Consider the following 17,691-nt stretch of genomic DNA (forward strand, 5'->3'; position numbering starts at 1 on the left):
TGGCGGATTCATCGAAATTTTCCGTCCCCGGACCCCCGCCGCATATATAGAAAACAGAAAACAGAGCGAAAAGAAGCGCCCCGGAATCGTCTGTTCACCTATACAATATTTATACGTATTGTATATTACATATAGCAATGCGTACGTAGTTATACAGTCGTCAATTATACCTTGGGGTACTGACGCACACAGCTCGAATGTCGGGCAGGGCTATTCCCGGACCCACGTGCTCGGAATATCTCGTTGGAAAGATCGGAAGATGCTGCGAGTATGAATCAACACGTAGGGAAACCGATTCACTTGGACGTCCGCAATTACCTGCGCTCTGAAACACCCCTGCCCGTTCGAAATATCTAAATCCAAACGCGTTTTCAACGCCTCAAAACTTGACGAACTCGTCACTCCTTTTTGCGTGTTCGAGGTTCAAGGTTGATTACGGTATCGCCATCGCCATTTTTCGAATCGAATGAAAAATCTGCAATCAAGAGCAGAATCTCCTCGACTGGGAGATCATCGGAAACAAAAAACTCTGACAAATAATTTCAATGCTCAAAATCGATTTCAACCGCACGTGATTTTATTTGGCCGGGTAGCCAAAGAAGGGGGACCGGATACGAGAACGGCGTTTGGGGGTTTGTCGGATATTTGCGCTATTGAAATTCCGAAATCCGAAGCGATCGCATATCACCCTCGATTCGGTAGTCGAAAGTTGGGCGACCCATCGGAATGGTTTCATGGCCAACGTGGATGAATTTTGAAAGATAGCGTCGGCGCTAGCGGGAGGAAAATGAGGAAATAGAAAAAAAACTTCTCAAAGTTCGAACGAGACGCGGGGCGATATCCGAGTTTTTTCTTCAAGTCAAACGCGACGCTGATAATCGAATTTCAAAGTTGCAGTGACGAGGAGATCTCGTCGTCCGCGCGAAGCCTGGGCTAACTGTTTTAGTTTCGAACGTTCTATAGTCGCTATTTTAGTTCTGCTCGCACTAAATATGGTCAGATAGACGTTTGCGTTGTAGCCGGGCAGAGCACCCCGACCACTCGAAAACGGGGTGGTGGGGGAGACCCCAAAAGTTACTTAGAGAAGTCCACATCTATGAGTCCGACAGTTGGTTCGTTGTAACCATCTCGTACCATCCCTCTTAGAAACCAACACTAGCCATGGTAAGTAGAAATCCCAAACAAAAAAAAAAAAAAAACCGAGGAAAAGAAATAATACAAATTAAAAGATCTTCGATCGCGGCGAGAAAAATGAATTTCACCCAAACGTGGAGAAACCATTGGTCAAAAAAATACCATTGGGACTCCGAAAATCTACCGATTTATTTCCCTTCCCACCACCACCACCACCACCACCCCCGAAAGTGTTTTCTCCGGAAGTGCGCACACAGGAATGCGAAAATTTTTAAATAATTATGGGATTTGCGAAATAACGACACGGTGATCATGAAACAAGTGGATCTACTTCGAGTGACATTAAATAATATCCGACTAAAACGAATAATGCTGAAAAAGAAGAGAAAAGAATACATGCGAGTCGGACACCGGCGAATTATTGTGTGATCGACGGTTAATTGGTATACATTGCATATTTTATGTAAAAAAAAAAAAAATAGAGAAAGAAAGAAGTGTGACAATCTGCACGGAAGCCATCCATTACAACGATGAGCCGTCTTGTACGAACACCATATGGATTAATTCAATGGATTACGTGTGTTTTGCACAGTGATTTTTTCGTTTTCCGTACAATCGTTCTCACGATACGGGGTATAAGTAACATTTTCTACCACCGTCATCGAAAACTCTGATTATTTTTTCAACCCGTAGATAGTAAGATTGACCGTGATTAAAAACCGATGTCAGAAGTGACGTAGTTTTGTACGTTAATTGAAATTACATTCGGAGAACGAGGGCAGACAAAGATTTGCGGGAATTATCCCGTTACGTCAACACCTGAGCGTTAATATATTTCAATCAAAAATATTTGGCACCAAATCCAAGACTCCCGGCCAACTGCAGTTGCATAATTCATGGTAGATATCACACGACGACGAACGACACGGGGAAATTGAGCGTTGAAATTTTCAAACGAATCAAGCGTAGGATAAAAATGAACGAAAACAAAAATTAGAAATCGCTAGAGGTAAACGAGAGAAAAGAGGGAAATAAAATCTGATCGAACAACGAGATTCGAAAATTACGTAATAGAATTGTAATTCGAGAGGCGCGGTTCCGCGGTGGTCCGGGGCGTAATCCGCCCCCCCGGTCTAAATACGTCTCGGGAGTCGCGGTTTATTATTAGAATCCGGTAGACGCCTTAGAAATTTTCACGCTCGAAATTGTTCGCGCCTAACGACCAGCGATTTTAATACGGATATTTATAATGCTTGCAACGATTCGGCTGGTAAATTACCTTATCATTCCACGCTGTCGTTTAAAATCTCCAATGATTCTGTACGCGGTTGGGTAATACCTCGGCGGAAATCGTGTGTGCAGTTCCCGAAAACACACGGCCAAGAAATTAATCCGATGATCGGCAGGGTGCCGAAAGACGAACTGCGACGACGATGTTTTAATTTGTCGATTTCGAGATGTGGAATAGATTGAGAGAAATGAGATGAATTTCAGGCGGATAAGGAGAAGAAGAAGAAGACCAAGAAGAAGGAGGAGGCGGCAGCGCCCGCTCCGGCGCCTGAACCGGAACCAGCACCTGAACCAGAACGCGCAAAGACACCTTCCGCTCCGGCGAGCACGAGGGCGAGCAGCCGCGGAAGCCGCAAGGCAAAGCGATCTGGCTCCAGCGTGTTCTCCATGTTCTCCCAGAAGCAGGTCGCCGAGTTCAAGGAGGTTCGCATGCCCTGGAATAAAATTAAAAAAAAATCAAAAAAATCGATCAATCACGCTCTCTCGGCAATCTTCTTTTTGACCGTTGGGCAAAAATCGTCCGAGCTTCGTCTCAACGAATTCGATGGGTTTTCAGGCCTTCCAGCTAATGGACCACGACAAAGATGGAATCATCGGTAAGGCCGACCTCGCCGCCACCATGGATTCTTTGGGTAAAATGGCGACGGAAAAGGAACTCGACGAGATGATCGGCGAGGCCCCTGGACCCATCAACTTCACCCAGTTGCTCAACCTCTTCGCCGTCCGAATGGCCGGAGGTGCGTTCTGGCTCCTCAGTTTCTGAAACGATTGAAAGAACGAAAGAGAAAGAAAAAAAAAATAATACCTCATCCAAAATCACCCAAAATTATTCATCGCGTTAAATTTTTTTATCTCAGGTTCCGACGACGACGATGTTGTCATCAACGCCTTCAAGACGTACGACGACAACGGCAAAATCGACGGCGAAAGGTAAAGAGAATTTTCCGAATTTTCTTTCACTTTCTAAAAAAAAAAAATGCAAAGGTCGTCATCACGGTGCAATGATGCCACGAATCGTACGATCTAAGTCTGAACGAATGAAAATTGCTGACATATCGAACAACCGATCTGACGCGCTCTCGAAACGGTCTTCTTCTCTGGAGGATCGTCAAAAAATCGAAAAAAAAAAAAACAGCTGACAATTATACAACGAACGATTTTCAACGCGATCGAATACATTCTTTCTATCATTTCCGTTTTCCAGGCTGAGGCACGCTCTTTTGACCTGGGGCGACAAATTCACCCCGAAAGAAGTCGATGACGCTTACGACCAGATGTACATCGACGACAAAGGATTCATCGACACGGAATCGTTGATCGCCATGTTGACCGGAACCGGCGAGGAGGAGGACGATTAAATATTTACAATATCAATTTACACGTAATAAATAATCGACCGTCAATGTCATCGGATGAAAAGCGCACGCGACAGAAGTAATGAAGAAAAATGGAAAAAAAAACCTCAAGAAACGGCGAACACACGTCATCGGAAATGTATAATATTTGCAGGCTATAAATTATTGTAACTTGTAACAACGATTCCGATATTTTCATATCGATCGCGAACGTTGAAAAAAAAAAAAAAAACACATATTACTCACGCGGTCGCCTGATACATGTACCGGACACCGAATCCGGTTGTGAAGAGATGAGAAAACAAAAAAAAAAATGGAAGAAAATTTTGAATAAAGACACAGAAAAAAACAATACCCAAGTGTATATATATGATAATAATAATAATTTAAATAATGATAATATTAATAATATTAATAACAATATCGGAAACCAGAAAAAAAAAGAAAAAATTATATAATTCATATATCATCGTCGTATCACCCGATTTTCAAACAGGAGAATCCAAACACTCATGTACTTATATATGCCATATATTGTTACGTTATATAATGATACACGTTAATTATTTAAATACATTCACACGTCATACTCCGTATACATACGTACGTCATGTATATTTATCAAATCATATCGAATAGTCAACGTTGATCGAATAATTGATGTCGATATCATCGTTATAATTCGGGGGACGAAAATTCTTTGACTTTAGATTATTCTTTCTCTTTTAACTTTTCTCCCACTCCCGGTATGATTTACCTGCGTTTTCGTCCAATGAGGTCATCGTTCGTGAAATGAGGGATGAAAAATTATTTCAAACGCGCCCGGATGTGGAAAAATTATGTAGAAGACGAAGAATGTAAGGAAAATTAAATGACGTCTGACGAAAATGAAGGACGAAAACTTGCTGCGAGTTTTAGCTTTATAGATAGGTACATTCAAAGATAGCTGGTCATCGAGAAGGATAAGAGTATCAAGTTATCCTTTCATCTTAGCTGCAGTACGTAATAGGTGAGTGGAGAGAAAAATTTGACCTCGTTTTTTCAACAGCCAAAGTTTGAAGTAAAAAGGACAAAAAAGATGAAATCATCTTTGCAAAAAACTACTTTTTGGAATATTCAATTACATGAAACACCAGAGAGAAAAAGAGAAGGGGGAGATGAAGCAGAAGAAAAAGAAATACCTTGCAGCGTAAGTGAAAAGCTTGGAAAATTCACGTAAAAATACTTTTTAATAATAAACATCCGAAACTGTTTATTTGACAAGAATTTTTGAGTTAAACGTCTCTTATTGCGTTGACTTGGTGAACAGAAATAACGCGGTTAACCTCGATTTTAAGCTCTTCATCCGCCTCGTACCAGTTTGCTTTTTCTAGTTTTTTTTTTTTTTTCTTCAATTTTATTTTATTTTATTTTTTTTTAGTTAAACCGTAAATTGTCGACACCGGATACCTGAGAGGAGACGTTTCTCATGTGTATGTGTTTCTAAAATTGGAACCGTATCAAAATTCGAATTATCTATATTACATATTTTTAAGCATAGATACGACATATGAACGGGCGGATGAGACCGATAAAAAATGTAAATAATGTTCTTCGATTCAGGGGTGACAATTATTGACCTAGAGCGATTGAATTTTTTGAAAATTCGAAGGTGAAGGATGAAAAGAAACTGGAAACAGATACGAGAATTTCGATTCCACAACATCGATTATTTTCTTCTTCCTCGAGAATTGATGAGAGAAATTAAAATTGGCAAATTTTGAATTCGTTCGCCAACGGAGAATCGCGCGCAGAAACCAGATCCGAAATTAATTTTGATCGACGAGCTTCAGCTGCCATAAAATTCGGCAGCGGTGTAAGAAATTAATCACGTTAAATAGGAGCCAAAGTGCAGTGCAACGATTTTGTAAAAGCCTTGATTTTTGGCATCCCATTCGCTTCGGATTTTTGAAAAAACTTCCTACATCGATTCGTAGGAAGAAAAGAGTCGGCCGAATAAGTCGGAAAAAAATTGTTCAAGAAACGCGCGATTCGGACGAGCTTCGATCGATTCGCGTTGATAATTCGTATTGGAATAAGGTGGTGTATTTTTTTGATATCGACTTACCGACTACTGAGGCAGCCGAGGGTCCGGCGGGATCGTCGGCGTCGTGATGATCTTCGTGTAGTTGATGAAGAAATGAAACGTTTAGCGGCAGATGAAAAGAGCCGGTAGTTCGCGAAGCGAAATAGGTGCGGGGCATACAGAGTGAAGAATTTAACATATCAGGAACAGGTGGAAACAGGAAGCGAAATATGATGTACTTGCCAAGTGACGCGAATCATAACGGGTGGGCGGAATCACCGTTCCCTCCAGCCTGGACAGTCGCAGGGTCGCATCGAACGAAATTTTGTCGATTTTTTTCCCCGCGATTCGACGAATTTTTTATCAAAAACGAGCTCGGTTTAGGGGAAGAAACGTCGCGGCGATTAGTTCGACGGATTTTCGAACGGCTGGCCGGCTCGGATCGGGCGAAAAATCGTCGTTACCGAAAGCCAGAGTTTTTCTTGGGAAAAACCGCCCCTGTAGGAATATTTTCATCTTCTATCTACAAATCTTACTGGAGATGAAGTTAATTTGAAGCGACGTAGGTAACAAGTGGGGGTAGGTACTTTGGATTCTATAAAACCACCGAAATTAATATTTTCAAACTCAGTTGTTACTTGATCCAAAACTAACTTGGCACTTTCGAATCGATCGAGATATTCAGAATGTCCTCAGAAGCCGCCTCCGTCCCGCCGGACCAACTCAAGGACGAGAAAAAGGTGGAGAAACGGAAAATGAAAACTTTAAACTTTAATTTCGGAAGCGCGAACAAGTATGAGAAATATATTTAACGGGATTGATTTTATTTTTCGGTGAGCAGAAGAGAAAAAAATCGGTCAAATCTTCGGAAGCGAAGTCGAAGAGTTCGAGCAGAAAATCATCCAATGTCGTCAACGATAACGGCGAACCCTTGGCGGCGGAAAACGGAGAAAAAGAATCCGCAGAGATTTCGCAGCCTCTGACGAACGGAACTTCCGAGCCGAACGAGAGCCACGAAAAAATTGTCAACGGGACCACGTCGGATTCAGCGGATGACGTTAAAACGGATGAAAAACTCGTGGTTCCCGAGGGCGCTGGACCGCAGGAAAAAAATGTGATAATGCTGGGAGAAAAGGATTTCAGGAAATTGGCCGAGCTCAAAGAGGTTACTGAATAAATGTTTTCGCAGTATTGTGAAAAAATAGATAACGTTCGATTGAAAATCGTTGCGATTTCGCAGGCCTTCTATCTCTTCGATATCAATCAGGACGGGTTCATCGACAAGGAAGATTTGAAATTCACTTTTACTTCGATGGGGAGACAGGACGTGAGCGATGAAACCCTCGATAAAATGTTGTCCGAAATGTCATCAGAAGCCGTGGATTTTGACGCATTCGTTAAACTCTTCGGGTCAGTAAAGCTGTTTTTTTATGGGAAAGAAGCACAGTTTTTTTTTTTCGATCTATAATCCGTCTTTCGCCGCAGATACAAAGCGGTGGAATTGGACCCGGAGGAAGAGCTTTTGGACGCGTTGTCGAAGTGGGATTACCTGGGAAACGGAATGATTTCGGAAGAAAGGTATCGAGTCCTGACAACGGGAATTAAAAAATTAAAAAAACCAACAAAGAAAAATGAAGGATTTTGAATTTTCTTTTCGGTTCCAGACTCAAGAGAGACCTGCAGGGATGGGGCGACAAATTTTCGGACATCGAAACGGAGCGCGCTCTGGAAGAAGCCCCGGTATACAAAAAAGATGGCAACACCATGATCGACTACGTTAAATTTTGCAACAATATCTGCGGCCTCCGTAACGTGGAAAAGACGAGGCAGATAGAAAAGGAAGCAGCGGATTACGAGGACGATTTGAAACGTCGCTCGTCGAGGAGATAAACGAGCAGATCTGCGGGACAAATTCGAAATTCCAATAAGAATTCAATTACGCGTTAGATTATATTCGGCCCACTGGAAAAAAAAATTCGTTTCAACGAAATTAGAATAATGATATCGAGTGATCGTAATTACCGAACTTTACCGAGTTAGTCGTACGAAGGGGAGACTTCGACGAGTGGGCAAGACCTCGATTTCGTCTGCAACGAAGATTTTTCCTCCGGAAATTAGCGAAGATGTTGAGAACGTCTAAATTATTTCGTTGAGTAGCTGGATCTGTTTTATTATATCCCTGAAATTAAGTTTGCCTTTAATTACTGTTATTCTGTTCATAAATTGTTTTATCTACTCGTCAGTCGATAAGTAATTATCGCCGGATGCGTTATGTGTTGTGAATTGTTCACCGAAATCCTATACAATTTACTCTCGGTAAAGTCCTTACCGACCGTGGCGGTTGATGATAAAAAAAAAATAAGAGCGAACCGTCCTTTTTGCAGTCAGTGGAAAAGCCCTGAGGTTTCCAACCGTCGATAAATAATCTCATCGATTTTTCCATCTCGAGCGCAATTGCTGTTCAAATTTTAACGCGCCCGATACGGAGGGAAATATTTTTCAATCCATCTTCATCCCCAGGATAAAATTTTACCCCCTTCGAGGACCTTGGGGTAGATTTACTTTTCTCCTACGTCCAAAGTGTCGCCAGAAAATCAGAACTATTCAAAAAATTTTTCTACCAGTGGGTTGAAAAAAAGAAATTTCCGCAAATTTTCAGTCGCATAAATTTCGAAGTAGATTTCCAGTTTTTGTTACGTAAAATTATACTAATTGATGCGAACGATGTACGAGATGAATCGAGAATGTCGAATAGAAAAGAATTTATGATTAAAAATAAAACTGACGCACGTTTCCTGTGCAGCTCCGTTTCCCAACACCCCGCGAACATCTGCGTCAACATGCACCGGAATTCCGCACGTAAAGTTGGCGCAGAAATTGTTATGTAAAATTTAACCTATTTCGTACATAGATACGTGCGTACATACGTATAACGTACCTATTTAACGAATTATTTCAGCAATCAATGGAAGTTCAAAACGATAATCAGTTCAAACAAAGTTATAGACGTGAAGTTCGTTACGTACATCGTCGCATCGATTTGAATCACTATTTCGATTTCAGCTCTACTAATTGAAAAATAAAATAAAATAAAATAAAATAAAATAAAAAAAACGAAATAAAAAGAATTCGAAAATCAGAAACTCGAATTGATTCGCTTCGTATTTCCTGTACAATTATTCGAATCAATCGAATAAAATGAAACGTAATTAAAGGAAGGTTTATTTTTCCCGTGTCGCACAAATTTCATACAGATTCGAGGGGGCTTGAGAATCTGGGTCTGATTTTTATTTCAACGATTCTCGAGCAGCGATGTGACACAATTTTATCCACCCTATAAAATTATACGCCTATCCGGCCTATTGAATCTGTTGTTGTACGACCGGGATGCACTTCGCTATTGTCTGACTTTCATCGGCCCACATCACTCCGTACGTATACCCTAGGAAACTACAACCCCGCTGGTTTCACAGACGCGAAAATTGCTACGACGTTGAGTAGATAATTTTTAATTAACCCCCGTATCACGATTGTTCGAATCGTTGTATTCGGGCGATGAAATTATCGTTCGATTCCGCAGCACGACCACTATAATTCTCGACTGTCCGCCTGACTGGGGCTGTAGTCTTGTTTTCCGCCCCGAAAAATGTCCGAAGACCACAGTCTCAGGTGTGCTTCTCCAAATTCATATACACACACACACCTGTACACGCGCGTATTCCGATGGCAAACAAAAGCTTTTTTTCTTTCCCCCCCCCCCCCCCTTCTGCTGCAGCAGAGCTCGTAATAATTCAGTGTTTGCTTCGATTTCCATCTCACCTTAATCACCGATAATCGATCAATTAATCATGCGATCAATCAATCCTTGTCTACCGAAACGATCGCACGTCCGCAATGGATATTCGTGTACGATGGCTAGGAAAACTTTTTCTTTCAAAAAACGGGGAGAAAAAAGAACATTTATTCTTATTTATCCAATTGCACGATTACGGCGTTTTCTTCCCCTTCGAAAGAAAATATCGGAGTACCTCGAAGTAATCGTTCGGCAAAATGTCGCGTGGAATTTCGATTTGATTTGAAAATAAACGTTGAAATTGACTTGATTCGCGTATTAGAGGCCGCGTAACCCGGTGTATCGAGGCGAGGCCTCTCCGACGTCTATACACGTATAAGCTTTGGTTCGGGGGGGGGGGGGGGGAGGGGGAGGGGGAGGTGATGTGGCTTTGGTAAAAAGGTCGACCAAAGGTGGGCGCAGAGGGGTGGAAGTAGGGGGTGGGGGGGGGGAGGATACATAAAGGGGATTCTAGGAGCGAAGGGGTCGGTCTGGTGCGAAGCTGGTAATCGTAGGCGAAGGGGCGTCGGTTGCGTGATTTCTATTCGAGTCCTCGCGTGTCGAATTCTGATTTGCTTTGTCGAATCCGACTAGCCGGCGGTATACGGAAAGCCGTATCTACACGTCCGCGTACCCGTATTATACATACCCGTGCACTGGGTTACGCCATAAGTACAACGTACGAAATTACAGTTTTACTACACCCTTTCGATATACTTTACACGTAAGGAATTTACAAATCCCTGGAAAGATTCTATATGCTCGGAGCGGCGGATCGCGGAATTATTTCATTCGTCACATCGTTTTTTTCATCATTCCTTCCGTTTGATTTGTACTTTCTTTATTTTTTTTTTATTTTCTTTTCTTTTCTTCTCTTTTTTTTTTATTTATTTATCGTCGAGTACACGAGTCGGCCGTATCGTTATATCACGTAGGTTATACTCTTCCCCTCGTTATCCCATTTTCCTTTCATTTTTTTTCTCTCTTTCTTTCTTTCTCTCTCTTTTTTTGGGTTTTTTTGTTTTTTACTCTGTTTCGTTTTCCCGGGGGACGACCGGCCGGCGCGACCCCCCGAATCTCAACCGTAAAATGTCCTTCTAAGAGGTCGGGGTAATAGTGGCCAACTGCTTATACAATGTGGGTGCGCGCATACGTATGTGCTCGCGTATCACGTATTTGGAATGTAAAAAATGAAAAAAGAAACAAAAACTGGCCAGAAGGTTACGCCGCGGAATATAATTTCGTATCGAATCACCCCTAATTTGGCAATTTTTTTTCTCTCCGTTTTTTTTTCTCTTCGCCAACAGTCCTAGTAGTCGTGGGCGTCGCGTTGTGCATGCAGGTCGTTCGTTTGTATGAATAATTTTGAAACGATTTCCAAAATTAGAATTAAAGTCGGAAATTAGGGTGTCTGGGTCTGGCGAAATCGATTATACTTTTATCGGTAAATACGTGATACCTTGTCCACATTATTCACTTCGAACTGCCTACTTGGTTTTCCAGACGACTATTTTATCGGGAGTGTTGCAAGTTTTCTTTTTCTTTCTCCATCTCTGACCAAATTTTTCTCTACAGTAGAAAAAAAGAACTTTTGAAAATCAAGAGGATCGGGATCATTTGAATCATCTCGACGACGACTTTGAAAGATGGAGAACAAATTTTTTTGATAGAATAATTTTAGATGATATTAAAAAAGGTTCGAACAGCTGCAGCGTGTCGTCTACATTAAAGTAACGATTTATGTACACATGCTGTACATAAAACTATATTAATTGTATATAGCCCGATATTAACCAGCTATAAACATCATGTACAATATATACATATACGGTATATGTACGTAGCGATCATCCGTGATTTTCCGCAATAATTTACATTCTCATTAAACTTACCCGGTTGCAATTTATAGTTCGCTTATTACAAATATGACGTAGTTTTTTTTTCTTTCTTTTCTTACAATTTTCTCATCATTTTTTTTTGCTTCTCTCTCTCTCTCTTTCTTCGTTTAGTTTGAAATTATTATAAAACATTTATCAGCGTAGAAAGGATCGTCGAATTCGTTTTTAATTTATTTTTTTTTTTCAATCTCGTCTTCCTTCTCTTTGAGAGCGAATGGAAATATAATAAAGTACCCGCGGCGAAACTATTTCAAATGAAATTTGACAGGGTAGCGAAACGAGTAGAAAGAAAAAGGAGGAAAGAAAAATTGAATGAAAAAAAAAAAGGCAAGAAAAAAGTAATAATGAGTTACACACGGAGATCTCCCCCCCTCCCCCGACGTTGAACATACCCGTGTGTCACGTGTACGTGGACATAAATTTTTTAAGCGTATAACCAAGTGGCAGTCCCCTGCTTTCATCTAGTTAACGGTATAAGGCAGTCGACGTTCTACATGATAATTCCCGTCGCGGGCACTAAGGACATTTGTAATAGATCCCTGATGCGATAGCGGTTAAATTAGTTTCGTCAAGTTCTCTCTTTCTTTTTCTCTCTCTCTCTCGTTTCGCCTTTCCCTCTTTTCCTCTTTTCCTCTCCTCCTCTTTTTTCGCGTTACTTCGTCCTCCTACTTTCTCTTTCCGTTTACTTTGTTATTATTATTTTATTTTTTCTCCAGTTTTTTTTTTTATTTCACTTCATCCAAGGGTGGTATGGATCCACGTTCGATGTGTATACGTTACACCGGAGTTCGGCTGTAAATCCCGTCGAGCGAGCGGGGAGGGGTATGAGAACGAAGGAAAGAAAAAAAAAAAAAAAAAAAAAAAAACCGTTGGAAATACGCGGTCTGGGTTAACGTTTGGATTTGTCCAAAAATTACTTACCTATACAAACTCTAAATTACCTCGAGGTCTTATCAAAACATAATGTCAGGTTTCGTGTCCGATCTAACGGCCGTACCCGACGAATATAACCCTAATTTCCTTCTTTCATGAACAATGAGAGAACGGTAAAAGAAACAAGGGTAAGGAAAAAAGAAAAAAATAAATAAAAAAATAAAAAACGGAGCGAAGAAAAAGCGGGAGAAACGTGCGGCGGGGACACCCCTATGAAATATAGAAAATGTCCGTTTCGTATGTGAGCGGAAATGTAGAGCAATTAATGATGAATTGGTTATAAGTGAGCGTGTAAGAGAGTCTTCCCTTACGAAGCACCCGGTAAATTGTATGGACACGAGGAATACGAAAACAAAGCTGAATAATAAAATGGAGAGCGAAGAAGAAGAAAAAAGGCCCTTCATTACACCGGCCTCACCTGTTCCGCTTCAACCCCAGCGTCGCCTCCCCCGAAATCACATCGAAAAATTTGCTTCTCGTAGAGTTTAGATGCCGAGGGGGTAAAAAAAAAAAATGAGGGGAGTCGAAGATGTGTCGAAAAAAATTTCTAAGATAGAGAAAGAAAGTTGGAAAGAAAAATGTGATTTTTTTTTTAAGTTCGTCGTCGCCTCGTTGTCGCTTAACGTGATGTAATTAGTGAACACGATTTACGGGGTAAAATTATCGTTTTTCGCGTGATCGAATCGCGTCGCGCAATGGAATCGAGTTTTTACAATTATTTAAATTTTTCCCTCTGTTTTCCGTTACGCGCGTTTCTCCTTCTTTTTCAATAATTGCCCCCACGATAACGTGTACCGAATACGCTACGAATTATAACTTAGATTCCGATCTGACGTTGCGTATAATCTGGAGAAAACAGAAAACTACAGTTCACGGGAGCACAAATTTAGAAGGTAGTAATAATAATCGTCGGAATAACGATAATGGCAATGGAGAAATACAAATTACGAATCTTGTTTGCGAGCGACATTTCGTGTCAAATCGCCCCTGTCCGCAACCGTAATCTCCACAGTGATATTCCGAGATTTTCTTATCCAGTCATTCGCTGATTTTCCAAAAATTTTTGCGACGAGATCGATCGACGGTGCGGAAAAATTTTTTTTTCGACGATTTTCCCATCGATCGCGTGCAGTTAACGCTAGCAAAGAGAGTAAGAGGGACGAGAGGGCGTTGGGGCTAGGACATCTGATCGTTAGGGAGTAGCTGGCCAGCGATACATGGATTATCTCTTCTCCATATTTACATAATGACCGTGAGAGCGAGATGGAAGTACAGAGGGGAACGGGACAGTCGCCGGCACTAATGTAAGGTAACGACTTAACCTGGGGCAACGAGATTCGCGGAGCGTGAACGCCGCGTACCGCGTACCCTGTACACGATTTTAGATCGGAGATGGCCGTCCCATTACCATTTAGATTTAGGTTTAGGTCCTCGAATCGGTAAGAGTATTATCCACGTCAGGCGTACCCCGTGACGGCGCGCGCGTGTATCGCGAGCGTCGAATCGCGGTATTGCTACGTATTTTATTCTCCCCGACGATTGGGGGGGGGGGGGGCGGAGAGAGAAAGAAAAAGAAAAAAAAAAAAAAAAAGAATTACTTCATCCCCCCCAAATAATTCCGAGTAAACCTGCGCGCTTGGTTCGCACGTGTGCCGCGATGTATATTTATACGAAATTTATTTATTATCATTGTCCCATAAAAATCTGATCGTATACATTCCGGTAAAAGAGATATGAGGGAAGGGGAGGAGAAGAAAAAACGAGAAAATCGGCCGGTCACCGGAGGGCGTATTATTGTTCGCGCTTTTTTTTTTTTATTATGGGTTACGCGAAATCTCGTTTGGGAATTCGAACGTGAGACGAGGAGAAAGAACGACGCGAGACGTTCGATTTTCATCCCTCCGAAGAAAAATCGTCCGCAACGATTCGAAGAGGATTTCGGACGAATCTTTTCTCTTTTTTTTTTTTTTTTTATACAGAAAATCGGTTTCTCCCGACCGCCACGTTGGTCCCAACTTCTCGAGAAACAATAAACTCCGGATGCTGACGAAAAAAACCCGAGAGAAAAAAAAAAAGAAGAAAAGTTTGCAACCCTTAACGGTGTAATTCGCGGCTTTAAACAAGCGTGAAAAATAGCTCGCCGTTGATTGTTATGTTTGTTTAATTTTCACGAAAGTTTGGAAAGATATATATTTACACTTTTGTACATATGTACAGCTATGTACATACGTACGTATAGCGACGTGGTCCACGTGAAGGACCGGTGTAGTAGCGAAGAGGTCGGTTGTGACCCGGCGAGTTGAATCGGAGTTGACGTAGCGCTTGGAGAAACCGAGGACAATAGGGTCGCGCGTATAGGTGGGCAGGTAAATTGGAGTTATCATTATTATTTGTTTTTCTTTCACAATTATTTTGTTCCATTTTTTTTTTTTTTTTCTTCCCCCATATACTTTTATCATATTTCGCTTCTTTTTGGAGAATATTTTTTCGTTTTTATTTTATTTTTTTTTTGTGTTTTTTTTTTTTTTTTTAACGAGTAAACGGACTAATTAGACTCAGACTTTACGCTCCGCGGATTTGTTGTGTTGTGTGTCTACATTGCAGTGTTCTCCGGGTCCAGAAAACTGGAAATAATTGGGAAGTGGATAACCAGAGATATTCACGACCCGTTGCTCGCTGATCGAACGTTTCAGGGTACGGGAACATCAGAAGAACAAAAACGGAGTAAAGAAAAAGAAAAAAAGCAAAAAAAAAGAAGAAACAACAACAAAAACGAGGGGGGCAAGGGGGAGAGAAAAACCTCCACCGGACACTGAAATAATCAGGATCACACTCGTGTGTATATATATGTACATTTAGATCCGGCTTATAGACGCGAGCTAAATCGTGATCTACTTCACGGATAACGGCTGACGATATGGCTCTTAATCAGGCGTGATCATCGGCCCGATTCTCATCGACTATTTTCGTTACGTCGCATTTTCCATGAGCTTACATCCGACGCTGCGCACACTTCTCATCTATTTTCACTGTAGAATGCGTACGACTGATTGCACCTACCCCCTCATTTCTTCTTTTTTTTTTTTTTCTCTCTCCCTATCTCTCCACTTTTTTAATCAATGGTCAATGGGGAAAAGAGCGGATGGACACAGAGCGTTGAACAAGAAAAAAGGAGAAGAAGAAGAAAAAAAGGGGATGGAAAGAAACGGGAAGAATGAAAAGTTCGTTTCACGTGATGTGCCTCATCACGAAGAATCACGTTTTCTTTTTTAATTCGTTTTTTCTCTCCTTCTCCTTTTTTTATTCTTTAGCTTTTCTTTTTTTTTTTTCTATCGCTCGTCGACCTTATGCCGCATATATTTGTCGAGCGTGTGTATTGTGTATCCGGTGATCTTTACCACCGTCTCGTTCCACCGTACGTACGTTACACCCTCCTGCACTTTTTATTTCAGAAATGCACTTTTGTCGTAATTCTATACCGGAGAGCAGAGAGACCGCCGCGTCCTTAAAAAGTGTTAAAGGTCAGTGTCTAATGTTAATGATGCTCGGGGCGCGAGAGATCCGAAATCGAAGCGATTCGCGGTCGATTTGGCTGATGAGAATTCGTCAAATTTCACAAGACCTTCGCTGCCTCTTTTTTTTCTCTTCGATTTTTGAAATTTTCAAAAAAATATACCACGAGTGTTTCTCATTTTCTGAAACAGTTTAGATTCCTTTTCTTCGAAGATATTGATTTTTCGACTCCGTCTCAAGTTTTTGACGAAAAAAAAAAAGGAAAGAAAAGAAAGAAGAAATAAAAAATTCGGCATTCTCTCGAGTATATTAATCCGATGACGATGTAACGTTGTTTTTTTTTTTATTCTCTGAAAATCGAGCGAAAAAAAGTGTCCCCACTCGGGGTAAATTTTGTACGAAACATAGAATCTCAGGTGTACTTATCTCTACCCTTCAACAAACTTCTTAATTAGTATAATGTATATATATATACATATACCGTACATAAAAACGAAGCGAACCGATTCCGGCGAACGTTATAGCTGTACGTACATACGTAACGTACATTACGTGGTTATGTGTTTCAGAGCTCGAAAGTTTTCTTAGAAAATTTGAAATCATCCGACCGTCGAAATCCGCAAAACTGTTTGGCGAAGAAAAAAAAACGGGTAAAAAATAAATGAAATAAAATGAGTGAAATAAAATAAAAAAAAAAAAAAAAATACCTGTGTTTCAGACTCCTCGCCGCGATCGTTACCGGAGACCATAATTGATTTTTTTTAACACTGGTTTCGTTCCACCGTTCATTTATTATTCGGTTGTTTTTTTGCGATCGCGATCGTCTGGCGTCGTTACGAATTTAATTTGATATACCTTCTCACGGATACATCTAATCGGCAATATCGCGAGATGAGGGGAGCAGTTAACATTTCGTTGCGCTAGACGAGATAACGTAAGGGTGGTTTTCTACCCCTGTGACATTTGTACAACTCGGTAGCGTATAACTTACCCATTGCGATACGTGGAAAGCAGACGTTTGTCACTTTTCACGAATGGTTCGTTTCACATCCGAGATTTTCCAACCCCCCTCCCACCTCACCCCCTCCTCATCCCCCATCGTAAGGATCCGCGTGCCCACCTGCCTTTCGAACATCGTCAGACTTACGCCCCCGCTTTTCGACGTTCGTTCGTTTCGAAACGTTGCGGAGCTTTTATATATATTATATATAATCATCACGCTAAGACGACTGACGACTAGCGCGTGATATTATTCTACTCATAATCGGAGAATCTTAACGCAGAAATGTCAAGTGAGGACACGGATAAATTGTCGGAGGAGCTGTGTATAAATGCCAAATTAGAAAGTGGCAGATGGTTCTCTTCCGTTCTGTTCTATCGAGTTGGGGGGTTTGTTTTTTTTCTCTTTTTTCAATTTCTCCTCTCCGTTCTAGTCCGTGGGTCGAATTGAATGACAAGATAGAGAGAGAGAGAGGGAGAGAAAAAGAGGAGGACAATAACGATGGGTTGAAAAATGGGAAAGAGACGAAGACAGGGGTATATAAAAAAGGGGGGGGTTGGGGTGGGGGTGTAGCGTCGCGGCGGGGGTAGGACTGAATCACAAAGTCGTTTTGACTCTCGCTGCGTTAAGAAGCTTTCGAATATAAATCCTTTAATAACGTCTAATTCAAG

The 17,691-nt window shown here is 41.2% G+C and overlaps 2 protein-coding genes across 2 annotated transcripts; both read left to right on the plus strand.

Annotated features, from left to right (window-relative positions):
- The first annotated feature begins 1,004 nt into the window (after window positions 1-1,004).
- LOC105689246 (myosin regulatory light chain 2) lies at window positions 1,005-4,375 on the plus strand. The gene is made up of 5 exons (XM_012406138.3): window positions 1,005-1,164; window positions 2,629-2,847; window positions 2,981-3,161; window positions 3,282-3,354; window positions 3,629-4,375. The coding sequence occupies exons 1-5, from the start codon at window positions 1,162-1,164 to the stop codon at window positions 3,780-3,782; spliced, it is 630 nt and encodes a 209-aa protein (XP_012261561.1). The 5' UTR covers window positions 1,005-1,161; the 3' UTR covers window positions 3,783-4,375.
- Window positions 4,376-6,433: 2,058 nt separating this feature from the next.
- Window positions 6,434-7,837, plus strand: LOC105689204 (myosin regulatory light chain). Its single transcript, XM_012406054.2, has 5 exons — window positions 6,434-6,584; window positions 6,686-7,009; window positions 7,085-7,254; window positions 7,330-7,422; window positions 7,509-7,837. Exons 1-5 carry the CDS (start codon window positions 6,531-6,533, stop codon window positions 7,732-7,734), a joined length of 867 nt encoding a protein of 288 aa, XP_012261477.2. The 5' UTR covers window positions 6,434-6,530; the 3' UTR covers window positions 7,735-7,837.
- Window positions 7,838-17,691: the final 9,854 nt, after the last annotated feature.

This window comes from Athalia rosae, chromosome 7 (genome assembly GCF_917208135.1).
Source record: "Athalia rosae chromosome 7, iyAthRosa1.1, whole genome shotgun sequence".
Lineage (NCBI taxonomy): Eukaryota > Metazoa > Arthropoda > Insecta > Hymenoptera > Athaliidae > Athalia > Athalia rosae.